Source organism: Lontra canadensis, unplaced genomic scaffold (assembly GCF_010015895.1).
Source record: "Lontra canadensis isolate GAN:19392208 unplaced genomic scaffold, GSC_riverotter_1.0 scaffold1, whole genome shotgun sequence".
NCBI classification, from domain to species: domain Eukaryota; kingdom Metazoa; phylum Chordata; class Mammalia; order Carnivora; family Mustelidae; genus Lontra; species Lontra canadensis.
In genome coordinates this window covers 64,370,684-64,397,281 of record NW_022630995.1, presented here as the reverse complement: position 1 = coordinate 64,397,281, position 26,598 = coordinate 64,370,684, and the positions used below count along the sequence as shown (strand labels likewise).

Genomic DNA, 26,598 nt, shown 5'->3' with positions numbered 1-26,598 from the left:
CTCTCCTCTGTGGATCGGACGGCTCGGGGGACCTCGTGCAAGTGACCTCACACGCTGTTTGTCTTTGTGGCCACCTTATCTCCCCGCGCGCAGCAGCATCCCCGAGGTCCCTCCAGGCGGTGGCAGGTGTCGGAACGTCCTTCCTTTTTGAGGCTGAGGAACATTGCACTGGGTGGATGGTGTTGTGCATATCAGTTCCTCTGTTGATGGACCCTTGGCTGCTTTAGGCTGTTGTGACTCATGCTGTGAACACGGGGGCGCACAGATCTGTTCGCTTTTCCTTCCCCTGGGCGCAATCCGGAAATGGGATCTCTGGATCAAGGGACGGACTCCTGGCTTGGCCGAGGCTCTCCCCCCCTCACCGCATCCTGGTGAGCGCCTGTGTCCAGGCCGTGCTGAGCTCTTGGGGGTTCCTCCTCCTGCCCCCACAACTTTGCCTCAGGGGGGTGCTTTCCTCTGCAAACGCCCCCCTTCCATCAGCCAGCGACTGCTCCATGGGTGACCTCCAGCTGGCTCTCCCCAATCCCCTCCCCCAGCTGATGCATGCGCTTGTCTCCTTGTGTGGGCATACCTGTTCCCTTCCTGTCCAGCTGCCTCGACCAGGGACTCCACAGGAGGCCCTTCGTCTCTCTGACTCCTGCTGCCCCTGTCTGCCCCATTGTGGCTCCCCACCCCTCCACCTCAGAATCCTCAGAATCAGTGTGCACCTGTTTGCCCCTGAAGTTCTGAGCTGGGTCGGGGCTAGTGACCCAGGGCCACGGGTCCCAGAACCCGAGAAAGCATCCACACGAAGGTGGGGCGGTCTGGGGTTTCCCTAGGCCTTAGCTGGGAAACACAGTCATATTTGGGAAAGTTGTGTGGTCCAGGACGCTGCTCTGGGCACCAAGGTGTAAACTTAGCTGTGCTGAGCTGGAAAATGTGCTCACTTCCCTTCCTCCACTTCCCTTTGTCCCTGTGAGCATACTCAGGGGCGGCCCCTGTTGTAAGCCCCACTCAGACCACACACCCCCCACCCCCATTGTCTGGGACCCGGGGACTCCGGTGGGCAAGGGCAGCAGGCAAGGCCCCTCCACACTGGGCACAGCCAGCCAAGCCCCCTCTTTTGGGCTTTGCAGTTTCGCTGCCTCAGGCCCAGAAAGCGTCTGTTGGCACATTTTGTTTTAATCGTGGTAAAACATACCTGGCTCAGAATTTACCATTTTAACCATTTCTACACATCCCGCTCAGTGGTATTTAATGCCTTCATGCTGTTGTGCCGGGACACCAACTGTCCCCAGAACTTTGTCATCGTCCTGGACCGACTGTGTCCCTGGGAGACACTAGCTCCCCACCCCTGCCCCGGCCCCTGGTCCCTGCCATCTAGTTCTGTCTGTGGATTTGACTCCTTGGGTCCCTCATGCAAGGGGTGGGTTTGTCCACGTCGTGGCTCGCATCCCAGCTTCCTCTCTGAGGGTGATCGATGTCCCGTTGTGTGGACATGCCACATTTTGTTTATCCGTTTGCCTGGTGGTGGGAGCTGGGGCTGCTCCCACTTTGGCCGCTGGGACTCGCGTGCCGTCCAGGTTTTAGCAATCCCGTTAGCAGCTCTGTGGCTGGTCCTATGGTCCTGCCACGAGCAGGGACCAGGTGCCAGGCCGGCACAGAGCACGTGACTCTCCATTCATCCCTCCCCCAGCCCTGCCATAGCTGGGTGCTCTTTGTGTCCCAGTGCACAGATGGGAAACTGAGGCCACCGAGGTGGGGGACCTGCCACGTGTGGCACCGATGTCACCATGTTTCCTGGAGAGCACCCAGTGGCCTGTCCATGTGCGTCCATTCTCTTGCTCGATGGTTTGCTTCTTGAACCCTGAGTGGGTCTACTCTCTGCCCTGTGCTGGGCTGGCTGAGTGGGGTCCGTGGGGCCATCCTGACTCACACAGAGGGAAGGCCCGGGAATGGGCTCCAGGGCTCGGGCTGAGCTATTGTCAAGCCCTGTGACCTGTGTTGGAGGCACTCGGGTCATTGGCCCACATGTGATCAGACTGGCCATACCCGGCGGGGCTGAGGGGGCTTACTCGTGCACCTTTGCCCCCACGTGCAGGTAGAACCCGTGGGAGATGGTCCAGGGCTGCAATTGCTAAATGGAATTTCTAAGGCCAAACTCCTCTCCCCAGAGGATGTCCTACTTCATACCTTTACCGCAAGGGGCATGTGGGTCCCTTGTCCCTGTCCCCTCCTAGCCCAGCTCAGGTCAGTGTCCGTGTGTTCATGTTTGCCAAGCGGGTGGGAAGGGGCTCCTCCCAGTTCTGAGTCGCCTCCCCCGGTCCTGTGGCGCCCAGAACATTCTCTACATTTCCGGGCCGCTTGTCTTTCTGCGGATTTCCTGTTGCCTCCTTTGCTTATTTTTCTATCGCTGGCTTGTCTGTCTTTATTGGGGTGGGAGGCAGGTGGGTATGTGGGCAGGGAGATGAATCCCTGCTGAGCTCAGGGCAGGATGGCCTTCCCAGGGGTTGGGAGGGCAGGGAGGGGGCTGGTGCTCTGGGAAGGGCAAGCCGGTGTGTTGCAGGGGAGGGGCATGGCTGTGTTGGTGGCAGAAAGTCACCACCCACCCTTCTCGCTGACCGCTGTGCCCTGCTGGTGGCTCTGGGGCCACCGAGGTGCTTGCCCTGTAGCTCAGGCTGTCCCTTGGGCCTCCTGCAGCCTCCCTGTTGCTCCAGGGTCCCCATGGCCTCAGGGTCGTCACAGCTGCTGATCCCCATGCTGGGCACCCCCCCACCCCACCCCACCCCCCACCTGCTCTGAAATGTTTTCTGTCTTACTCTGAAGCTGGCAGAGTTGAGTTTCTGTGTGACCTTGGGGAGACCCCTGAGACCCGGAACACAGCAGCCGCCTTCCTGCACCCTGTGCGCAGCCACGGCCAAGGCTGCTACCCGTGTTCCTCCAAGGTTACACCAATCACATGTTGGACCCGCACGTTCAGGGTTTCCCTGTCCACATTTGTCGCCTGGCCAGCCTGCCTGTTCCACGCCCACGAGCCCCTGCGTCTTGCACCTTCTACAGTACTGAGCTCCTGGCAGGCCCATGGCACCGGCGTGGATGCAGTCTTTGCTCCATGGCACCGATGGGACATCTGTCTCCTGCCTGGCCCAACCCTGGGATGTCTGGGGGGCTCGCACCGCAACCAGTTCCTGGCTGATACCTTGGGGGCCCTGGAAGTGCGTTCTCGGGGCAGTGCCCAGCAGCTGTGCGGAGAGGAAGAGGGAGCGAGGCAGGAGCTGCGGCATCTGGAGAGGTCCCTGCCAGGCCAGGGTCTAGCTCCAGAGCGAGGAGTTGGGTCTCCATCTGGGAGGCCATGGGAGCCCTCAGAGTTGCCACTCAGTTCTGGGGCCCTGGCAGGGAGGGGAGACCACCAGGGAGGGGAGACCAATGCAGGTGGGGCAGGGTCTTTACCAGGAGAGAAATGAGGGGGCACAGGGGCAGGGGCAGAGAGAAGGGATGCCTTCTGCCATGCAGGGGAGAAACATGACAGGGGACATCTGCGCTTTGTGTCAGCCAGTCTGAGATTGTGGGTGATTTTGCTGAAAATGGGAATGCCCGTGTTCTGGGTCAAGCAAGTTCCCCAAAGAGATATGCTGAAGTCCTAATCCTGGGACCTGGTACCCTGGGATGGGACCTTATTTGGAAGGAGGGTTGTAACTCGTTTTAGGGGGTCACAGGAGAGCAGGCTGGGTCAGATCCACTGTGACAGGCATCCTAATGAGGCTGGGTACAGGCAGTTTCACATAAAACCTATCATTTATCTCCCTGTAGCCTGATAGGTAGGCATCCCCATGTTATAGACAAGGAGACTGAGGCTCAGAGAGGTTAAGTCTCTGGGTCAAGGTCACCCAGTGGCTGAGCGATGGTTGCAAACCCAGGTCTGCCTGCATGCAGAAGGAGAGGTGAGTGTGGTGGGAGCAGATGCAAAGGGCAAAGTGGTCTCTTTCCCACTATGAATTGCATGGGAGGGCTTCCAGGCAGAGGCATCCAGCATGCTGCTGGTGTGGGGGCTAAGTGCTCAGAGAGACCAGGGCTGGGCCTTAGGAATCCCTGTCCGGGTTCTGGACGATGTTGCAGTTCCCTCCAGACCTAAGTTTTTATGCCCCTGAAAAAGTGCTGGTGTCTTCCTTGGTTTAAAGTGACCTTGGGGATCCGCACCGTCTGTCGGAGAGTTCCAGGCCCTGGTCCCATTTGTTTCTCATCTTCCAGCAGCGTTGGTAAAGATGCGAGTGAGTGCACTGACAAGAGCCATGGTTGGTGGAAACAGCGTGGGGCTGTCAGGGAGAGAAGGATCTTGCTGGAATGTGGGTCAAGGGTGTGCCGGGAGGAGGACGAGGGAGCAGTGGTGGATCCCGGGTGGAGAGGCTGGGGCCATCTGGGACCGTGCTCTCCTTTCCTCTCGGTCAGAGCCCCTTCCCAAGCCACCCGGTGAGTCCCGCTGCTCCTGGGATGCAGGTTGCTGTGTGGGTGGCTGGGGGAGGCCGTCCTTGAGCAGGGTGGCTGGGACCATGTAGTCAGCTATGTGTGTGTGTGTGTGTGTGTGTGTGAGAGAGAGAGAGAGAGAGAGAGAGAGAGAGTATCCTTCTGGGTACCTGTCAGTCTGCCCACCCTCACTGTGCAGGAAGAACACATTTCTCTCTTTCCTTTAAATCACTCTGTTTCGCTCAGGTCCCCCACCCTGGCAGGTGTGGAAGTGGGGATAGAACTTTCTACACCGCAGGTGGCGACCCATTTGTGGGCACGAAATCAGTTCAGTGGGTCAGAGCCGCGTGGGTTACATAAGAAGTGGAAAAACCGCAGAGCCCATCGCGAGTGAGGAGAGCGGCTTGGATTTGGTGAAGAGAACTGTTACCTGTCTACTTCCCACATAAACCGTTGCTGCACGTGGCAGCTGGAGAATGACCCCCTCCGAAATAGACCAGGTCCTCGGCCCTGTGACCTGGGAGGGTGGGCTTATTTGGAAAACAGAGTTTCGCAGATGGGATTGCATTAAGGGGGTCACAGCGAGGAGATCATCGTGGATGACCTGTGTGAGCCAGAATGCAGTCACAACTATTCCTGGAAGGGGAGGCCGACAGAGGTTAGGGACAGACACAGAAAACAAGGCCACGTGACACGAGGCTACAGCCAGGGAGGACCAGTAGCCCCTAGAAACTGGGGGAGGCCAGGAACAGACGCTCCCGGGGGCCTAGGGAGGAGGCCGCCCTGCAGACACCTTGAGATGGGCCTAGTAACACTGATCCTGGATTTGTGGCCTCCAGTTTGTGACAGCAGCTGTGGGAAACTTGTGCACGGTGGGACAAATAGTCCAGTGCTTGGAGGCGTAAATAAGGGCCTGCTGGCTGGCGGGGGCTCAGTGAGATCAGGCCAGGCTCCAGGTGGTGGGTCCCCTCCATCTCGAATCTTCCTCCTGGGACTAGCACACTGGCCCAGGGATTGTCTCCTTGTTCAAAGGCAGAGGCACGACAGGGCCAGCGGAGAGGAGTGAGGCACGTCCTGACTCATTGTCCCTTCCAGCAAGGCATCATGGGCCACAGTCGGCCACATGAGCCACGTGATTGGGGTTCCTCTGTCCAAGGAGATCATCTCCTCTCCGACCTCACACAGGCTGTTCCCATGCCTGGCATAGCCTTCCCAGGGCCCAGCAGCGAGCTGCCCCTTGGCCTCTGCATGTCTGCCAGTCCTTTCCTCCCGGGCGCCCTCTATGCCTCTGGCCACACGCAGAGGGCCCTGCCAGACCCTCAGGCTCCAAGCCCACAAACCCCTCTCATTCACCAAACCTGGCTGCACCCCACCTGTCTCTGCCTCGGTTTCCTCTTAGGAACAGTGGGGACAGAATGGCTCCTGCCTTGGTATGGGGCAGCATATGGGATTCGCTGAGCGCTCAGAGGGGAGCTGACATCATTGTCACCATCTTGGTTTCTGCCCCAAGCTGGGCACCGGATGCAGGGCATGGGTCGCAGAATCGCCTCTCATTTATGAGCAAAGAGAATGTATAGTTCCGTGCCCAGGATGCATGATTTGGCACCTTAAAGCTGAAGCTAGCGAAGGGACACTGGGGACGCTAGACGTCTCGGGGACCACACGGTCAGCCGGTCCCAGTGGGGCCCCAAAGCCATCTTTCATGGCTGCAGCTTTCTATGTGGTGCCTGTTTCCCCTCTGGCACATTGGGGCTGTGTAGTGGGGTAGAAAGTCCTCCCCCCGCCATCATGCCCACCCAGAGACTTGGCATGTAACCTTCTTTGGAAGGGTCTTTCCAGATATGATTAAAGTAGGGCTGGCGATGGGGTCATCCATCCAGTGACTGGTGTCCTTAGCAGAGACGGAAAAGGACACACGGATGCACAGGGAGCAGCCACATAAGAAAGTGCCTGGAGTCCCATGGGCTGGAAGCTGTGGGGAAGGAGCCTCCCGGCCTCTGGAGCCATGTGAAGCCCCCCACCCAGACCACGGGTGCGGGGTGTGGTGAGGGTCACGTGGGCTCGTGCCCGGTGCCTGCTGCCCGCACCTGACCCTGGGCCCAGCCCTCCCCCCTCCACTCCCGCTGTGTGTCTTTCTAAAGTCTCTTTCCCGGATGGCTGGGAAACAGGTGCATCTTTGGGTGGGGGGGGGGAGTCTATTTCAGTGTGCCGGGAAGGGGTGGGCCCTGCCCTTCCTGGGGCATGAGGGTGGCAGTCCCACGTGACCCTGTGGCCATCTGGAGTCGTGCTGGCCACAGAGGCTGTCCCGCTGCCCAGCTGCTGCCTGCAGCCGCCATAGCCAGTCCTTGGTGTGGAGGCCTCGCTCCATGGGGATGCCGGGAGGAGAGACAGGTAAACCTCGCTGCCACCCTCATGGCTGAGACTGGCTGGCTTGTGGGGGAAAGCTTGCTTTTCCAATTGGAAGCCTGGAGTCCCACAGATAAGCTTTGGGGTTTGACTTGAAGGGAGGCAGCCTGATCAAGCTCTGCCAGTTAAAAGTGTGGTGAGGGCCAGCACACATGAGCGCCAACTGTTTGCCATGTTTTGGGGTTTCTTACGGCAGCTTGATGACAACCCTGTGGGGTGACCCGTTTTACAGACGACTAAGCTACGATCCAGGAAAAGGGAGACTATGGTCCAACATCACACAGTGGTGGGCTCTGGGGCCCTCAGACCCCACCATCTGGGCCGGAGTCACTGGGCCCACAGGCCGTCTGCGCCCGCCTCCCCTTCCTTCTTTTCTCCTGTAAGGCGGTGCTTGTAGATGGAGCTGATTCTGCTCTCCCTAGGGACATCTGGCGATATCTGGAGGCAGTTTGGTTTGTCACACTTTGGGGAAGGGTGCTCCTGACCCAGGACGGCCCCCGCAGCAAGACTTGTCCAACCCAGAATGTCAGGTGAGTTCTGGCTGGGCAACCCGCTTGAAGGGATGGTCATAAACCAGCGTTTCTGCTGGGGCTGACGGGAGGCGTCGGGCCCTCACCCGCTTATATAACAGTGATCTCCTCATCCCCTCAAACTCAGGACTCAGCCAGGGAGCAATATTCAGGGTGGTGGGAAGAGGAGTTGGAGGGGGCTGGGGAGGCACGTGGGGAAGGGGAAGCGAGTTCTGGGAGGGAGCCTGGACCCCGGGAGCAGAGGGAGGCCAGGGTGCTCAGGAGAGCCTCTGAGACCTGAGGTGCTTGGGGGCTGCCCGGAAGCCGACCAGCGAGCTGCTGAAGGTCTCAGGCCTGCCCTCACTGCACCCTGGGCTGGACACTTCACCAGTCCTGGGGGCCTGGGGGGCCCGCTCTGTAACCTGGGCTGGATTGTGGCGCCTCTTCCCACGTCACTGTGAGCAGGCATAGCAGACATCTGACACTCGTTTCCACAAAGCTGTGGCCATCCCCTTGTCCTCCCCGGCTGGCAAGACATAGCCCTGTGTGGGGCTCTCCTCCCCAGCCTTGGAGCACAGGCCAGCCGTGGGGGGCGCACCGGCCGGCCTGGGGGGCGCACCTGCCGGCCTGGGGGGCGCTCTGGAGTGTTCTGATGTTACCAGCAGTCCTGAGAGCTGTGGCACATGAGCATGATGTCTGTGCCCGCAGCAGGTTTCCGGGCTGGTGGCCGGGCAGTTCTCGGCCACGCACCCTATATCCTTCCCACTGGGCGGTGGGTGGTGATGCCAACGGCAGAGGGGAAACAGGGATCATCAGAAGTAGCCCCAACCTCCTGCATCCAAAGCCGCTGTTCCTGCTACACAGATGAAGAAACAGCAGCAAAGGGAGTGTGATTGTGTTTATGTGAAATTACAGTAAAGCCGAAAACAGCTCGTGGTAGAACTCAGAAAGGAAGTGCTTTCTTAGCCTTGACACCAAGGACACAAGCAGCAAAAGAAAATGCAAATGAATTGGATTTCATCAAAACGGAGCATTCTTATGCTGTAAAGAATGGCGTGAAGCAGACGGAAGCAGCTGGCAGAGTGGAAGACGGTTTTTGCCGATCTCGTATGTGGTATGGGACTCGCGTCCAGAACATGTAAACAATCCTTAGGACTCTGTTTTGACGCTGAATGGAGATATGGCCACAGGACGTGGACTGAGGGTCTGAGCAGGCAATTCTCCCAAGGAGACAGGCAAGCAAGAGCGAGCATCCCTGGTCCTCGTCGCTGTGAATCGAGATGGCCATCGGTGGCCACCACGCACCTTCCCCGCGGCAACGGTCAGGGACACACGGATGCGGGGACTCCGGACCCTCGCCCGCCGCCGCTGGTGGGATGCAACTTAGGGAAAGGTCTAGCAGGGCTTCGGATGCTGAAACACAGTCACCGTACGAATGGCCAACTCCCAGTTCACCCCGGGAGGCACCCCAGAGACACGGCACCCATGTCCACACTGAGGGGGCTGCACCCGAGTCATCACAGCAGCTGGTCCACAACGACCAGCAGGCGGAAACAGCCCCAGAGCCCTCCGCTCGAGGAATGGAACGTGGGCGTGTCCACGCGGTGGAACATTAGGGTCACGGAGAGCCCGACTCTTGCTGTAACACAGGTGGGGTGCAGGAACCTTCTGCATTCTTGCGAAGCCAGACACGGAAGCCGCCCGGCGTACGGGTCTGTGTGTGAAATGTCCCAAAGGAGCAGATCCGTGGAGACGGAAAGTAAATCATCGGTCCCCAGGGCGGGGGCGGGGCAGTGGGGAGGGACAGCGATGGGCAAGGGGTTACTTCTGGGGATGACGAGCTTGTTCTACAATTGCTTCTGCCACTGGACACATGGCCCCGGGAGCACAGATGACCTCAAGCAACAGGCTGGAGCCGTGCGGGTCCACCGCCCACCGCCACGCATTTTTTCAGCACGTACCCGTACGGTTCGGTAAATGTGTGCTCTCTTCCTTCTGATTTTCGTCACAGCACTTTTCTCTAGGTGACTTTTTGTGAGAAGCCAGCGTATCACACGTGCCACGTATGGGACACGTGTTAATCCCGTTTCCATCCTCAGGAAGGCTCTGGTCCACAGGCGGCGAGCGTGGTTAGGGTGATGGGGAGTCGGAAGTCACGCCTGCATTTTCGACTGCTTGATGCCTCTGATTCCTGTGGGGCTCCGGAGCCATCTTTACTCCCCAAATCATACAACTGTGCCTCTAGCTAGGGGAATCATATGGTCTGTGGACACTATCTCGATAAACGTTTCTGAGTGTACACTGGGCCCCTTCTGCCAAGCGGTGTGGCTTCTGCTCAAGACTTTAGGAAATTGTTCAGGAAGACACAAGGACGAGGCTCCCTGTAAAGATCGGGTCTTTCTGTTATGTCTCATTGTGGCTCCGGTCACACCACATGTCCTACGCGTGTGTCTGCGTGTGTAAATGCACACACATGACGTGTCATTCGTGGCACACCCTTGCCACCCAGCATGGCCGCTGAGCTGATCCGTGGTTAATCTCAGGGTTGAAGATTAGCCAGGGCTTTCAATTCTCCTTCGACTTCTCTGTGCTGTTTGGGTTTGTGGTGATGAATGGTATTATTTCTCTCCCCCCAAAAGCAGCTACTTTTGTTGTTGAAACCTAAGGAACGGTTGACTGGGGGGAGCGGGGTCTGGGCTCCCACGCGGCGCTGGGTGACCCCCAGGGCCGCACCTCTGGGCCTGACGGATGGAGCAGGGGGCCGTCGCCACCCATGGGCTGCGTCACCGGGTGTAAATGAACCCCAGTCCGTCCACGTTCAGAGGACAGATGGGACCCTCAGACATCGGATTGTGCGCGGGAGTCCAGTCTGTACGAACCAAATGCCCCAGGGGACCTGGGGTTCGTGGAAGGAGTGGGTGCGTGGTGTGCGTGTTGAACCGACGTCTTCCTGCACATCTCGGCTTTCCCTGGCATCCAGCCGACCCTCTGGATGCCCAGTTTTAATTGGACACTCCGACATACTTCTCTGCCACCAGCCTTCCATGGACCAGCACGTGGGAGGGTGGTACCAAGGAGACAGATCGTGTGGCAGGGGGAAGGCCTGGGGACACAAACTGGCCCCCACCAGTTACAGGCTGTGTGATCTCACCACACTACTGAATGTCTCTGGGCCTCAGGCTCCTTCTCTGTGCTGTGGGGTGGTCATGGCTCTCGTCGTGGCCTGGAGCCAGTGTGTCTGCCCATCACAGATGGAGGGCATCATCACGTCCAGCCTGACCGTGCCTGAGTCATACGGCCTGCATTGGCTTGAATACAGAGGAAGGGAGAACAGGGCCCGCGGTCTCCGCTCTGTGATGGTCGTCAATGGGAGCCGCCAAGGGCAGCACCTGGCACTCAGCCCGGGCCCGGGGATTAAAAGACGATGTTGTCACACATGTTATCATCTCCACACTGATGTACCACACACGGCTTCGGGCCGTCAGATGTGAGTCCCGTTCCCATTGGATTTAAGGAACACTTACTGCACATCTGCAGGGTAGTGGGCCCTAACCTGACAAGGTCACTCGCTGCTGCTGCAGGGGCTGCACTGGCCAGTGTGGTGTGATAAGAGGAACAAGAGACTGGCCTGAGGGCCTCGAGCCCCCAGACCTGCGTCTGGCCCGGCCAGACTTTGTATGTGCCCTGGGCGGGCTCCACCCCTCTCTGCCCTTGGCCATATCCCCGGGGCAAGTGTGGGGAGGGAATGGGCCCAGATACCCACTCAGACCTTACAGATGCCACCCATGAGATCCTCGGGTGCCTCTCCGGTCAGCAAGTGCCGTTTTTCTGGCCGCGAGGTGACACCCTCAGGGACGTGGGTGGCCAGGCTGCCTGGACCAGCTACTGGAGGCATGACATGTCCTGGGACTTGCCAGAAGCTCGAACTGGAGTGTGCCGAGCCCGGTGGCCAGCCTGAGTTTCCAGCTCCCTGCCACGCGCTGAGACCTCACCAGGAGCTGGCCCTGCCCCATCACCATCCCCAGAAAGCCTTGCGTGGGGTCACATCACTGTCCCCCCTGCAGATGGAAAAAGGCCTGGAGGAGGGACGCCAGCACACACCAGGCCTGGCTTCTAGCACTTTCCACCAGCTCGTCTCGTGGGGTCATGGTAACAAAGTACTGAGTGCAGACCGGGTCTTCCACGGGGGACCTCTGCTCACCTCCTGGAGGCCATGAGCCCAAGATCAAGGTGTTGCAGGGTGGTTCATTTGGTGGCCGTGAGGGAGGCTCTGTCCTTGGCCTACAGACAGTGGGCCTCTCCCTGAATCCTCACAGGGTCCCCCGTGCGTCTGTGTCTGTGTCCTAACGTCCCCTGTGTGTAAGGACAGATGTGAGGACCAAATCAGGTTGTTGTCTGAAGTGCTAGAACTGGGGGGCTGACCTGTGACTCTGGGGGGACACAGTTCAGCCATCACAGAGGGGCTATTTCTGTGGCCTCCCGGGCTCCCCTTTTGATGGCTCGCACACTCCGTGTAGAGGAAGGGAGACTCGGTAGGCTGGGTGTGTTTTCCCTTTTAGGCCTCTCCCCATCAAGCTCCCTGATGGCCTGGGTGTGGCTGAGATTGTCTGTGTCAGAATGCACTGCTGTCTCAGGGCTCAGGGACCCGACAGCTAGCCCGTGGGGCCCCAGGGTCTGCACTGGGTCTGCTGGCATCCAGAGGCCAAGCCATTATCACCCAGGCGGAGACCAATCTTGGACTCCCCAGGTCTACTGGGGATTGGTAGCTCTGTGAAGATTGGTAGCTCTGTGAAGCCCCCCAGCTTGCCCCTCATCAGTCCTGGGGGAGCAGGGGCCCCACGTGAGGTAGGGTGACCCAGGGCTCACACCCACACTGAGGACCCTTGCAGGCTGATTGCGCTGGGATGGCGAGCATGACCCAGGTGCTCTGAGGTGACCCAGGTCCTTTGTTCCCCCAGCCCCACGCTGACGTTTAGGGGATCCTGGGGAATAGACAGGAGCCTCTAGTGGGGTCTCCACCTGAGGAGGTCAGAGGGTCACCGGCCGTTTGGGAGAGGTGACATGAGTTGGTAGGTGGCAGTTGGTAGCCCAGGGGGACATGGGGCCAGCACGCGGGGCTCCCTGTGAGCATGCTGTGGGTCCAGAGGAGGCCCTGGACGTGGGCCCTGAAGCTCAGTTTTCCCAGGTGGAGGGGAACAGGGGGCAGCACTCCCAGCAGAGGCAAAGCTGGGAGCCAGGGCCAGAGCTGAGGCCATCAGCGGCAACTCTGGGAAAGAGTCTGGGGCAGGGAGTGGTGGGAGGTAAGTCAGGGAACCAGCTGGGCACTGAGCTTGGAGGCGTGGGGGTCCCTCTGGGGGCTGAGCTGGGTTCTGGTGGCTTGGGGAGCCACAGAACATGCTTGAGCAGGGCAGGGATCTGAGCAAATGGTGCCTGTGCTCAAGGCCACCTCCCTCATCCTGCCCTCATGCCAGCTGAGAGAGCTCGTCCTGGGGGCCCCATTGTCCTAGCCACCTCCTTGCGGTGAGCTCGCTGGGCTCAAGGGGACACTTTCCCAGTGGGTCCAAATGGAGATCTGCTCAGACACCTGGGACTTGGGAGCCAGGGTAGGAGAACAGACCTGGGGTTGAATCTTGACTCTGCCTCTCCTGGCTGTGTGGCTTTGGGCTGGTTAGCGTGCCTCTCTGAGCTTGGTTTCTAGCTCTTGCCGAATGGGTACAAGAGTATCTAACATAAGGGGTTAGTGAAGACTCCAGGCAAGGTCAGGCCAGACTCTGGGCATTTCCTTTCCTGGATCCAAGCAGCCAGCACCTCCTCTGGGACTTAGGTTGTGGAGGGAGTGACTTTCCTGTCTCTGGAAAGGTCCCAGTGAGCCTCAGGCAGGTTGTGTGCAGAAGTGGTGGGGGGGGGGGGACACCATGTCCGGACTTGGGGAAGGGATTCTGGGGTCAGAAATTCAGAAAGACATGGCAGGGATGTTTTCTGTCCTATCCATGCTATCTCTGGTTTCATCTGGGAAGATCTAGAGGCTGGGGTGACCTGAGAGCTGGGGACAACAAGAGCCTCTGGAGAACAGATCCCTGTGCCCCCTGCGTGTGGTGGCTCCGTGTTTGGGATGGTTGGGCTTCCTCTCTGCATGGCCGCTGGGCTCCAAGAACAAGCGTCCTTAAAGGCAAGGCAGTTTATGGCATTCTGGTCTAGGTTGGAAGCCACCCGGTGTCGCCCCCATCACGTCATTGGCCAAGGCAGTTCCAGGGTCCACCTGTGTTCCTGGGGAGGGGTTTCGGTCCCCGCCGCTAAGTGGGAGGCATGTTAAAGCCACAGTGGAGGAGAGCCTTGGGGGGTGGACGCCTGCGTCCAGGGGCTGCTCGGAAGCCTGCTGGGGAGGGATGAGCATGCCACAATCTCTAGAAGGAGTGCCGGTCACCTTGCCAGAGGCTGAGGTGAGCTGTGTGCAGGGGGAGATGGCGCATGCTCAGTGTGATACATGTTGATTCGGCCCATTTCTGGAGCACCTGCCAGGTGCTAGGCGCTGGGCTGGATGCTGGAGGCTGTACCCCCTCAAAGGAGAGGACGTCAGAAATACGTTCAGTGCAGGGGGGTGAACAGGAGAGGAGGGCGGCTCATCCACCCAGAGACGTTCACTGCTGTGCCCTGGGCCGGCCCTGAGCAGGGCTCGGAGAACCCCTGGTGGGTCAGCCTCCCCAGACGTCCTGGTCCGGGGCTGATGGAGAAGCCGCGAGATGCAGGCAGGAGTTGGTCAGTTTGGGAATATGAAGCATTTTCACATAATCAGTTCCGTCTGCAAACGTGTGCTCGAGCCTGTGTCCACTGCTTAGAACTCTGGCTGAGCGGAGCGGATCACGGACTGCTGACTGCAGTCTCGCCCTGGGGCAGGTCAGGGGCTCGGATGAGCCCACTCATCTCCACAGGAGAAACCGAAGACCATATCTGTGGGGAAGCAGAAGAGGGCCGGGTCGTTTCTGGGGAGGGGGGGCGGGGGGACAGCTTCACGTGGATGTGGCATTCTGGTGGGGTCCCTACAGTTTGATGGTGTAACTGTGGAAGCGGGTGTGGGGTGGGTGCTGGGAGTTCAGGCGTCTGGGGCAATAGGCTTCCATCAGGGAGGCTTTCTCTCCCCCAGGGGGCAGGGACTCCTCTGCTCTGCCTGGACCCTGTGCCAGCCCCGGGCTCGGCAGGGAGTAGGAGCCCATGGACATCCTGGATGAGTGACGTACTTGAAGAGGCAGAGGGTCTCCTCTCTGGCCGAGGGGGAGCTTGCTTGCTGGGCCCAGGTTGCCGACGGCCATGGCCATGGCCAGGATGGCTGATCCAGAGGACAGTTCCCGCTTCGTGATTATAATTAGCAGTTGGCCCATAAGTAGGTTAGGGAAGGGAGTGCTCTTGTGTGAGTTGGTGTGATTTTCCAACACGCAGCCCAGGAGAGGGCTGCGGGACAGAGTGGGGACCCGTTCCCGACCTGAGACACAGCCTGCAAAAGAACATGCCCTGAGGGCAGGCAGACACTCCGAGCTCAGGCATGGGTGGGCCCTCCACTCCACACTGGGAAAACCAGCCCAAAGAAACACCCGCGCTGGAGGACATGCACCAGACACAAGAACTCTTCTGGCCACATGGTGTGAGAGCCGTCCCCTCCTGATCCCTGACTTTAGAGGGGCTTCCAGGCCAGGGAAGTCAGCCACAGACCAAGGGACAAGGGCCACCCAGCATGGTCATACTGTGGTGGAGATGAGCATGGGGATGGGTACTCACTGAAGACCCAGAAGGCACCTGCCCACCTCATGTCACCTCCTCCCAGAAGTCCTCTCCGATTGCACACAGGTTCATCTCCCTGCTGGGCTTCTGTCGGTGGCTCTCTGCTCATTGTCTCTTCAGAAATGAAGGCCTGAGGGAGGGCGGGAGCTGTGTGCCTAGGACCCACCCTGGGCGTACTGGAGTCTCAGGACCATATGGCCTATTCAATATTAGAGCAGAGCCATGCCGTCTGGAGCCCCAGCCAGTGGTTTGCATGATGCACTCAGCAGAGTGAGGAGCACAGCAAAGCCGTCACGGCTGACGGGGCATGGAGGCAAGTCAGACCCCAAGCACGCAGGGCCCCCTCGGGCAGTCCTGCGGTTCATGACCTGCAGACCAAACCCCGGACGACAAGATGAGCAGGAATGGGGATGTTTGGCCACATCAGGCGCACCGGCTTGGGCTCCAGCATGGCCTGGGCCCTTGGAGTTGGAAATGTCCCTGAAGGTCACGAACGACGTGTGCCTTGCGGTATGGGAAGCGAGAGATGCGTTGCGGGAACGAGAGAGGCATCTCTAAGTCTGAGGGTCGTCCCCTGTCAAAGGGGGTTGACAGACCCTTCCTGCAGGTAGGGGACCGGCGCTGGGCCTGTTTGGTTCCTGTGGGATCCGAGCACCAATTATTACATCCCCAGGCACTCCCCCTCGGGCACGTGTCGGGTGGGTAAACCACGGAGTCAGCAGACAGTAACAGCAAGAACAGCTTTGTTGTTTGAGTTCCTGGAGTTGAGCGCCCTTTGGCTGAGCGCCTTGCACTTCTGACTTCACAATGAAGTGCTTTGACTCGTGATGGTCTCCAGGGGCTCAGGGCACCGGGAAGGCTCAGGCCAGATGCTCCAAGGCCGGAGGAGGCCAGGGCCATAGCGGCATCTGCCCGGGGGAGGATCTCATGGGAGAAGGGAGACCACTCCGGGCATGCATTCCAAGGGCATCATCATGGCGTGGGTCTCCAGTTTTGATGACAGGAACAGACATGCGGCATCCGGCTGTGGCTTCTAGAGCGACGTCAGGTTGGTGAATTTCTAAGAACAAAGTGGGAAGTGGCCCCACTCAGGGCTGAGCTGACAGAGGGAAGAGGAGAATGGGAGGGTTTGGTGGGTGAAGAGGCCAGAGGTGTGTTCCCAGCTCATCAGGGTAAAAAGCCCATTGCCCAGTGTCCAGGAGCCCCGCCTGCCAGCCACATGGGCGAGGGAGCGGAGCCTGGTGCCGACGTTAGCCGGCGTGCTGGTGGGGATCCGCCACCAACCCTGCTCCCCAAGCCAAGGGCCGGCGAGGCCTGGCTCTGCTCTGGGTTGGGCCCGCTCATGGTGTCAGTGCTGGGCACCGCTGGGTGAAGCGCTGGGTGCAGACACCGAAGTTAGGAGCCCCACCTGCTGTAGGTCACGAATGGCACTATCTGTGGCCCCATCACTGTCACTGCCTCCTGCATCCCCACACACGACAGGTGCTCAGCTGGGTCACGGGCTCCGCACGTGTCGTCTGGTCTGATCCGTGTGAGGGTCCCACATTTGGGAATACTTGTCCCCGTTTCCTGGAGGAGGAAAAAGGCTCCAGAGGGCAAGTGATCTGCCCAAGGTTAGGGAAGGGCATTGCTGGGATCAGGACAGCTGTCCCCCTCCCCGTTGCCTACCCCGCCACATCACGAGGTAGCCAAAGCATGGAGGCAAATCTAGGACGATCTCCTAACAGGTGGGCATGTAAGCAAAGGCACGCCCCCTGCCCCTGGTGGACTCCTGGTTTCCTTCCTGATAGCCTCCTCCCCTCCCCATCCCCAGGGGTACGGGGGCCCCTGAGATTGGAGGGCCTGGGGACAAACAGGCCAGCAGCGGTGGTTGATGACACTTGTCAGGCATTGCACCGGGTGCTTTTTCTGGTGCTTTTTCTCCTTTAATGGAGTCTCACAAAATGCCTCATGAGACCAGGCACCAGCTCATCGATGTGAAACCTGAGGCTTCTTGGGGTTTGGTCAGCTCTCCAAGGTCACACAGCTGCCCCCGGATGTGGACGCAAGCCCACACCCGGCCCTGCTGGCTCCCATCCCAGGCCCAGCAGCACGCGGCTCCTGTCTCCTGGGGAGAGAGCAGGGTCACAGCCTGGAGGGCCACTAGGGCGTCATGGGGACCGTGGGACCAGCCCTTGGTCAGGTTGATGATCCCGGGAATAATTCCCGTTCCCTGCAAGGCTCCCCAGGACCAGGATTTCCTTATCACGTGGCGATCAAATAGTCTCAGCCTCGTGCGATCAGTTCTTACCACCTGAGTTTACGTGCTGGGTTATTATCCCAGCAGGGGACCCATGAAGCTAGAGGTTGGAGCCCATCTTGCAACCCTAGCCAAATGAGCCTGTGCCTTTGGTGGTGTGTGGTAGCTCTCCCTCCGCTTCTCATTCTAAAATGTTCTTTTAACATTTTTCCCAGACTTTAGTCCTTAGAGTGTTTTTCGGTCCACAGTGACGGTTGAACCTGCTGTGGGTTCCCACAAGGGTGGGATGACATCACCGTGTCCCACCCCAGTGGCTTCTCTACCCTAAACACCCCCACACCCCGTCTGCTCGCCCCTCCCTCCCCCCAAGCCCTGGCAACCACTGATTGTTTTTTCCCATTTCCGTGGTTCTGCCTTTTCCAGAATGTCCTGTAAATGGACTCACACAGCCCACGGCCTCTGCAGACTGGCTTGTTTCCCTCAGTAATATGCATCTGGCTGTCCCCCGTGTCATTTTGTGGCTTGATATCTGGTTTCTTGATTATGCTCCTTTTTTTATGTAAGACCCACACACCAGACACCAGGGCTGGCCAGAACAGCCCATCCCTGTCTTGGGGCCCCCTGGAGAGAACCCTGGGTGTTGCCCCCTGCAGGTCCTGGGCCTCCTCTCTGGGCCTCAGCTCCCTCTGCAGCAGGGACAACAGCTCCCCGCAGAAACACACCCCATCCGAGTCCACATATGGGAATTTCTTTCAACTGGGCCTCTGCAGAGGTTCGAGGAATGAGTCACCTTGGGAGGTTAGATGCTCCCGCCACAAATGTACGGGATGCCCGGATGGGACTCCTTGGAGCAGAGTGGTACCTGCCTCCCATCCCCACAGAGCAGTGTCTGCCTCCCGCCACCAGAGGGCAGCACCACAGCTCTCACTCCCAGACACCCTGGGAGGCTTTTAGGATGCCCCAGGTGGGCAAGAGTTGGATCCCCCCAGCAAAGCCTATCTTAAAGCAGCTCCCCCAACCTAGACCAGATCGACCTCGAGTAACCAGGAAACTGGTGGTGTCAGGCTGTGTGTCTTTGTGAATGACAATAGCTATTGTGTATTGAGCCCATCTTCCTGGCAAACACTCCCCCCTCCTCAGGGCAGGTGATGTGAGCGGAGGGCAGACGCATGGATGGACAGACACATGGAAGGCTGGACATTCCAGGTGACAGCACGCAGCAGGGGAAGCTGGGCTGCACCTGGGCCATCTGCCCCTGCAGCCAGTGCTCCCCCAGGGTTCAGAGTGACCCCCAGGGTGGCTGGGTGACCTTCGGCTCGTATTGGACTTGAGCCAGATTCTAGTAGTATAAAAACTTGTTTGTCTGCTCGTGGACAGATGATAGGCTATTGTTCTCTGTCTGCCGGACAGATGAGAAGATAACAGTGTGGAGGATCCGTGTCCCACCCCCACGACCCACCCCCCACAATCTCCACGGAGCCTAGGAGGTGGATGGGGTGACTTGGAGCCTGGCAGGCCTCAGGCAGTTCACAGGTTTTAAACCTGGATTCCAGTGGCTCATTCCCCCGGGGAGTCGTAAATTCAAGCCCAAGGAAATGCCACCTTCCACCAATTTTGTTAAGTAATAGATAAGGCCATTTCTGCACCTTTTCTACAGAAAAAAGAAGCAATGGGCAAGCCTATGGTTGGCATTTAAGCTAGAGTGGAGAATGTCACTGGGGCCATAGGAGGGCAGACGAAGGCCCCCCCCTCCCCAGCTTTGCACCCTCCAGTGTGACTCTTCTGGAAACCAGAGACAGGCATTGACTCTGGGTCTGGAGAGCCCAGGGAGATGCCGAATTACTTTTCATGCTGCTCACCTCTTTTCTTGCACCTTCTTGTCCCCAGACAGCAGGCACTCTGCTGCCCTTGGGGTGTTCACAGCCTCCTCCTTGGACAGCTCGCTGTCCCCAGCGTGACCCAGCCCCTCCCTTTTGTGCCGCCTGCTCTCAAACTCTGCACCCCGGGCAGGGACCACAGCCGAGAGGAGCCAGCTCTGGCAGATTGGGGGCTGCTGGGATGTGGGGTGCTGGGCGTGGGGGACAGGTGGGAAATCAGGTAGACAAGTGTCCTCCTCGGACAGGGATGAGGAGAACTTGAGGTCTGCTGCTTGCGCAAAGCTAGCATTAGACTGTTGTGTAAATGGGTACGCATGTGCAAATAACCTTCCAACGAAGCATGGCAGGTGCTTCCTTGGCCAGCCCACCTGGGGTTTCCACGCAGCCAGGTGCACAGCTCACCTGCACCTGCAGACCTCCTGCCTCGGGTGCCCTCACTCCTTCCTGCCACCTGCCAACCCTGATACACACCTGCAGCCTGTCCTTGGCTCGGCCTCATGCAGGGCCCCCAGAATAAAATGTGGGTGGTATTAGAAGATGGGGAAATGAGTAAAGACACCCACCCACGAGAAAAGCCAAGCGGTCTACTCAGTGCTGGCTGGAGCTGGGGGTTGGCCACCCGCACTTGGCGGAGACCCAGAGACAGGCAGTGGGGTGGGGGGTGAGTTCCCAGAGGAGGAAAGAGGGCTCTCAGGGGAGCCTGATGGGGGCTGGGGACCTGGATAGGCTGGAAGGGTCATCCCATGTGGCTGGTGAGGGGAGCACCAGATTTGACTTTCTTGGGTTGGTCCAAGGATCCAGCCTGCTTAGGTTCCTGCATGGGCCATGCTCTTTACCCGGCAAACCTCCGTGCTGACCTCCAAGTCCAGCATCCAGCCAGCTTCTCCTTGTACTTCAAACAACTCTGCTGGCCCCCAGCCCCTGGGCCTCCCCTCGCCCCAGCTCTGCCATGTGGTGCATCTCCACTGCCCGGCTGGAGCTTCTCAAGGGGGCAGACCCGCCGTGGGTCACAGGGTACTTTTGGAGGATGTGGCTGAGGAGCATGTGGACACCCCTCCAGACCCCAAGAGCCCTACAGCCGGGCCCTTTAACCGTCCACCCTGATCTGGCCCTCAGTGGGTCTCCAGTGCTTCCATAAGCATCCCAGGCCATGGCTGGCTTTGAGGAGGACAGCAGCAAAATTGCAGTCAATGGCCCCAGGACGCAGAGGGAATCTGAAGCAAGCTCAAAGGAGGACTGTGGTTATTTACTCGCAGAAGAGAGGGCGCCGGGTCTCTTGGCTGCAGGAGGGCTGCCAAGCTCACGGTGGGGGCTTTGCTTCTGAGGCCCTGCCAGCCGGAGTCCTACCAGGTCAAGGCGGCAAGAGACTAGGCTGCCCATTGGGAGGGGGTGTGACCTCCCCGCCACTGCATGTGTGCCAACCTAGACAGGGGCAGATGGCCCATCAGGGGGGCTGCCATACAGGGGAGCACCCCCCCCCCCACTGGGGGTTGACCAGACAGCCTCTCACATTATCCAGTTCCCTTTGGTCCCCTGGGAAAGAAGACGCATCTGTTCCCGACCCCCTATGGGGCTTGAACTGGGGGGTGCCCCCCTCCACGGCCTCACGCTCCTGCTGCTTTGCTCCCCTGTGCCTGGCGTGTGCCCCACTGTTAACGTGGTTCCTTGTTCCTTCCGTGCAGTGTCGGAGCCGCAGGCCGCTCACAGCCCCCTGGAGAAGCCGCCAAGCACCTCGATCCTGTGTAACACCTGCGGGAATGTGTGCAAGGGGGAGGTGCTGCGGGTGCAGAACAAGTATTTCCACATCGAGTGCTTTGTGTGCAAAGGTGAGCTTCTTGGGCCTCTGCTCTTTTTCCTTGCTGGGGGCGGGGGCAGGGAAAGATCTGGAAGCTTCCAGAGAGAGCTTCGCAGAGGAGGTGGTGTTTGGGATCTAACTTGGATAAGGAGGACTTCGGTGATCGGAGGGTTCCAGGCCAGTCCAGGTGGCAGGGGCAGATGGGTGTGACCACAGAGTGCTGTTGGGGGGAGGGGCGACACTAGGGGCCCAGCCTCCTCCTCCCTGTGCCAGCGGCCCTAGGAGCGATGTGCAACAGCTAGCTGAGGGGGCAGCTGGGGCCTGGAGATGGGGGAGGCTGTCCCCGGCTGGATGCCAGGCCTGGGTGTGGCCCCAGCTGACTCCCTTGGAGACTTCTGTGGAGCCATCTCCTGGGTGTGGGGGTGCGAGGCCGCAGGTGAGCCCCCCCGCCCCAGAGGAGCTCTGCCCCATCGCCATACCATGGCTTCAGGCCCTCTGCAAAGACTGTGTATTGAGTCCTATTGTTTGGAAAGAACACTTGAGAACCACTGGCCGGGCTCTTCTGCTGTGAGGGGGGGACACCCCAGAAATGGCCCTGAAGACCCCTGCCATTGGAGAGGGGCAGAGTGCCAGGGGAGACATGGGGGTCTGTGGGGGCCACTGACTCAGGGGAGAACTGAATGTCCCCGGTGCCCCCCAGCCAGGGACCTCTGGGGTGGCACTATCTCTGGCGGAGGATGGGGGTGCCCTGAGACCCTCAGTCTGAGGGCGACCCTGCCCCTGCCCTTCAGAGGGGCACACCTGGAGGTGTCTGTTTTCTGGGAAAGGATGGAGCAGCCCCAGGTGAGGGTGTGAGACTAGCAATCACTTAGTGTCCTGTGAACAATGCCTTTGCCCTTGAGGCTGCCCCCCACACTGTGCTCTGTGCCCCACTACCCTGATCAGTGCCCCACCCCCCCATCACCAGTGCCCTACCCCCGTTGTGGTCAGTGTCCCACCCCCACTGTGGTCAGTGCCCCATCCCCCCACCATGGCCAGTGCCCTCCCTCCCCCCCTGGTCATTGACACCCCCCCATGTTCATGTTCAGTGCTCCACCCTCTGCCATGGTCAGTGCCCTCTCCCCTCCTGAAGCATCTCTCCCTTTTCATCAGAGCTTCCCAGACTATTATGGGATTTGTCTGGTTTAATTTTCTGTACTCTCCAAAAGACAAATTTGCTGTGTCTGGAAAGCAAAATCCATTAAAATGCTCTTTTTAAAAGGTTATTTCAAAAGGCACAGGGGAAGCAGCCACCGTGTTTAAAAGGATTGTCTGTAAGCACAGACCTTAGGAATGCAAGAGAAGGCATGAGACTCCAGAATCGAGTCCTGGTTTGACCCACAAGGTTTGAGGGGAGGTGGGGACTGCCCCAGGAGCCCTCCCCACCTCCCGCAGCGTCATCTGGGCCAGATCACTTTGTCCTCCAACCTTTAGCTCCTGAGCAGCTGCGGGAATAGCTGTGCTCCCTCCCTCGTGGTAGGTGGTGGGCGGGACCTGCCGCTCCTGGGACTGGCCCCGGGACAACGGTTGCCCCACCCCGTGGTTCCTGCGGTAGTGGCTTTGGTGGCAGGACCTGTGGGCATGCGGGCCCCATTCCAAGGCCAGTTGTACAGCCTCACCCCATGCCTGCCAGCTGTGCCCATGGCCATGGGGATTAGAGCTGTCCCCGATTCACTGGCTGAGAAATGACGTTTCTAGATTACCTGCTAGCTGGGAAAAGCCGTGTTTGTTGAAGCATGACAATCCCACAGTCTCAGACTGGTCTTTTATCAAGGTTTTCATGAAAACGCAAAGCCTAGGAATCACTGAGGCTACTTTTGGAGGAATCAAAATGAATACCCAACTCAAAGTGCCTTAAGCAACATGGATATTGATTGTCTTAACCTGAAGTCTGGAAGTGGCCCCTTTAACCCCTGAGAGTTGGTGAATGTAATAGCTCAACAAGGTCCTTAAAGACCAGGTTCTTTTTCTGCTTCCCCACCCTCACCATCCCCTCCCTCTCCCCCATCCTGTGCATGGCAGCAGTGCCTCTCCTCATGGTCTCAGAGTGGCTGCTGTAGCTCCAAGCATCACATCCTCCCAGGGTAGCATCCAACAGGAGAAGAGGTTGGAGAGGGGGGGAGGCAAAGGGCTCTCTCCTCACATGATTCTCCCTTTGACCAGGGAGAACCTTTTCCCCAAGGTCCCCCAAAGTCTTCAAATAGGATTCACTGGTTAGAACTGGGTCCCGGGCCAACCCACATCAGCACAGAGGACCAAAAAGGAGGGCAGTGACTCCCTGAGACCAGTCCCGTCTGTCCCCAGGTGGGCATGTTGCCAGGTAAACATGTTTAGCACAGCTTCTCACCAGAGGCCCCAGTGTAATGGGGTTCTTGCCACCTTGACACTTAATGGGTGGGCCCAGGTTACCTGGGAAAATCCATGAAATGGTTGTATAATTATACTCTCCTTCATGGATGCTCCAGCCTTGGGCTTTGATGCCTGGAGGTCTGGGTACAAATCTCACCCCTGTCACCGCTGCTCATGTGGGTCTCAGACACGTTTCCTAACCTTGGGGTTCATGCAACAATGATCTCTTGGGCACCTACTGCATGCACGCCATGTTCTGGGTGCGTGAGAGGCATTCATGAGCAAAACGGCTCTGTTTGTCCTTGTGGAGATCGTGCCCTAGTGCGGGTGACAGACCATAAAACACTGGATAGGATAGATACACTTTGTTTAGGTGCCCACAGGGAACATGGAAGAGGGGCTCAGGAAAGGCAGGCATGGGAATGAGAGCCATCTCCTGGGTGTGGGGGTGGCTGTGGGAGGCCGCTATTTTCAACTGGGTAATCAGGGTGGGCCTCACGGAGGAGGTGAACTGAGTGAAGACTTGAGGGATATTTGGGAAGAGCCTTGCAGACAGAGGGAGCATCCTGGGGGACTCGGGGACAGGCCGGAGCAGAATGAGCAATGGGGAGGGGGGTTCTTGTGAGACCCCTGGCTCTGACACCCGGGGACGACGGACAGAGGAGGGCTCTGGTCCACCTTTGTTTCCAGAGATTGCTTTGGGGGTGCCGTGTGGACATGCAGTGGGCGTGCAGGGAAGGGCCTGGGGGCCAGAGCCCATCGTGTCCACCCTGCGAGGACGTGTGATTCTGGCTGGGAGTGGAAATCCAATCAGCTCTATTCTCATGCTGCAAAACAGAATAGAAATGTGCCAAACATGGTGCAAAAGTGCCTGCATTTTCTCCTTTCGGGGCCTTCCCGGAATATTTATGAGAAACCAGCCAAGGGCTTCCAGAACCGAAGGAAAGCTTCAGGTACATGGGCACCGTCCGCCTGCCCAGGGCACGTTCCTTCCACACAGTCAGACCCGCGCAGGTGCTCAAGGATCCATGGACCACTCAGCAGGATGAGACTGGCGACAGGGGACTGTTGGTACAGATGGAGGGTCCCGGGGGGCAGGGATCGGGCAAGCCCTGGCTGGCCGTGGCCATGAGCCCCGGGGTTGGCTCATTCTGATCAGGCCGTGGGGTCACCTCCAGCTGTTCCCTCTTCTATCCCGCAGCACAGAGAGGTGTAGGGGATAGTGGGTCACATCCCTCCAGGGCCACCCAAGGGGATCCCTGTCAGGTTCAGTGTGCAGCCTCCCCCGTCCTCTCCTCTGTGAGTCTCTTTACCTGTACGTCATGTCATAGCCCTATTTCTGTGCCCACGATGCCATCCTGTAAGGGCTTCAACGTCAAGTTGCTCACACCCAGTGTGGGTGTACCAGGGTATGTAATGCAGCAACGACAACTCTTTGGGGGTTCCTGGCCATTTCCTGGGGCTAAATTCCCCAAAAGGAGGTTGATGGTCAGAGGGTAGGAGTGGTTTCCGTGTTCTTTAGAGTCAGTGCCAAACAGTGTTCCAGAAAGTGTCTCCCCACCGCTGCCTGCGCTCCTGAGCATTTCTCGTAAATGACCACAGGGAAGTGGGGGGGACCGACACTCGGGGTCACCCACAGCTGCTCTGCGCCCCTGTATCAGTGTTGGCTAATTCAACAGGGAAGATAGAATGTCATGACTGCCCTGATGAGAATTTTTTAGATTCCTAATGAATCTGGAGTTTCGATTTTGAGCGGGCAGAGGTTGGGGTTTTGATTATGACCTGACGAGCTTGGGGCAGCTGCAGGCCGGCCAGGAGCGGGGCTGACCAGCAGGGACAGGCGAGCCAGGAAAGCGGCTGCATTGACTCTCCCAGGGTCTGCAATGCTGACTCACGGGGTCTCAGCAGGGCACTACGTGCCTGGGCACATTTTCATCCTGGGTACGCCAGCATATGCTTGCAAAGATCAGGAAGACAGCCAGACGCCAAAGTCTGGGTACCCTTGGGCCCTCCTGGTGCTCCATGGCTATCTTTTCACAGAAAAAGATGCCTAGCAGGGCCCCGGTGGGCTGTTCTTCCCGAGTCGGGGTACCCCTGCTGGGCGTGCACCGTGATACAAGACGACACCAAAGGTTTACACTCTCCTGCTGGGTGTGGGGAGTTCGGGTCTGGCCACGGCCTCGGCCTCCAGGGATGAGCGACGTGGGTGCATCCACAGCCTTGATGGGGCACTGTGTAACTTGGGGTTCAGAGGATGCTTTTCTGTGCAGCTATTTTTACTTTGGAAGTGGGCTGGGTTCCAAAGGAAGCTGCAGAAGCCCAGAGAGGCTCAGGAGCTTGCCCGGGGCGCACAGCCAAGTTCACAGGTGACTCCGGGATCCAGAGCCAGGCCGCTCCAGCCTCTGGGCTCTCGGTTGTCTGCAGAGCTAACATCTCCTCCGAGCACCGCTCCGGTGTCCGGAACAGGGAGAAGCATGTGCCACCCCGTGGCCCTGGCAAGGGGACAAGGGGACCCCGGAGAGGCCCACTGCCTCCCCTAGTGTGGGGGATGCGCCAAGCTGAGGGTGCACCTGTCTCTGCAGGGACGCCTGGGCCCCCAGGTGGCAGGTGAAAGGACAGGTGGCGGGCAGGGAGTAGTGAGGCATGAGCTGAGGGGGTCCCCTGCTGATCAGGCCGAGCAGACCGCGCCCTGGGGGACCCCGACTCCCTGGAGCTTCCGTCTCCAGACGCCAACCTTCCACAGCTGCGCTTCTGAAACCTGCCCTGCCTGAGAAGGCTCAGGGCTGAGGCTGCCGGGCTGCCCTCACCTCCCGGCCTCCCGGCCCTAAGCCAGGGAACGGTTGCCTGGTCCGGGCTCCCTTGACCGGACACTGGGAGCTCCCCTCCGTCCCTCCCGCCCTTTGTGCTGATGCATGAAGGCTTTCCTTTGTGTCTCAACTGATCTGCCAACATGTATAATGTCTGTGTTATTTTGATAGCTTTCTGCTAATCTTTGGAGAAAAAAATAACCCAATCCAGATAACTTATTAAATGTTTAGAGCCTTGTGACCACAAGAAATTCCTAATAAACCAGTGTCCACGTTGACTCTGGAATATTTTGTTGTAGAGAGCACAATGTGGCACTTCCACTCTTCTTATTAGTTTTTTTTTATTATTATTATTTTCAGGAGA

At 58.7% G+C, this 26,598-nt stretch overlaps 1 protein-coding gene across 10 annotated transcripts in view; it reads left to right on the top strand.

The window, feature by feature from the left end:
* The window catches only part of ABLIM2 (actin binding LIM protein family member 2), a 134,009-nt gene that overhangs the window by 15,225 nt on the left and 92,186 nt on the right, over positions 1–26,598 (top strand). For 4 of the 10 annotated variants that reach the window (XM_032855669.1, XM_032855650.1, XM_032855630.1 and 1 more), the window contains exons 1-2: positions 15,993–16,176; positions 20,927–21,070. In XM_032855669.1, coding sequence (XP_032711560.1) covers positions 16,056–16,176; positions 20,927–21,070 — 265 coding nt within the window. In that variant the 5' untranslated portion in view covers positions 15,993–16,055. Of the gene's footprint in view, positions 1–6,733; positions 6,832–15,992; positions 16,177–20,926; positions 21,071–26,598 lie in introns of those variants that run through there. The other 6 variants (XM_032855622.1, XM_032855660.1, XM_032855640.1 and 3 more) reach the window with 3 other exon arrangements.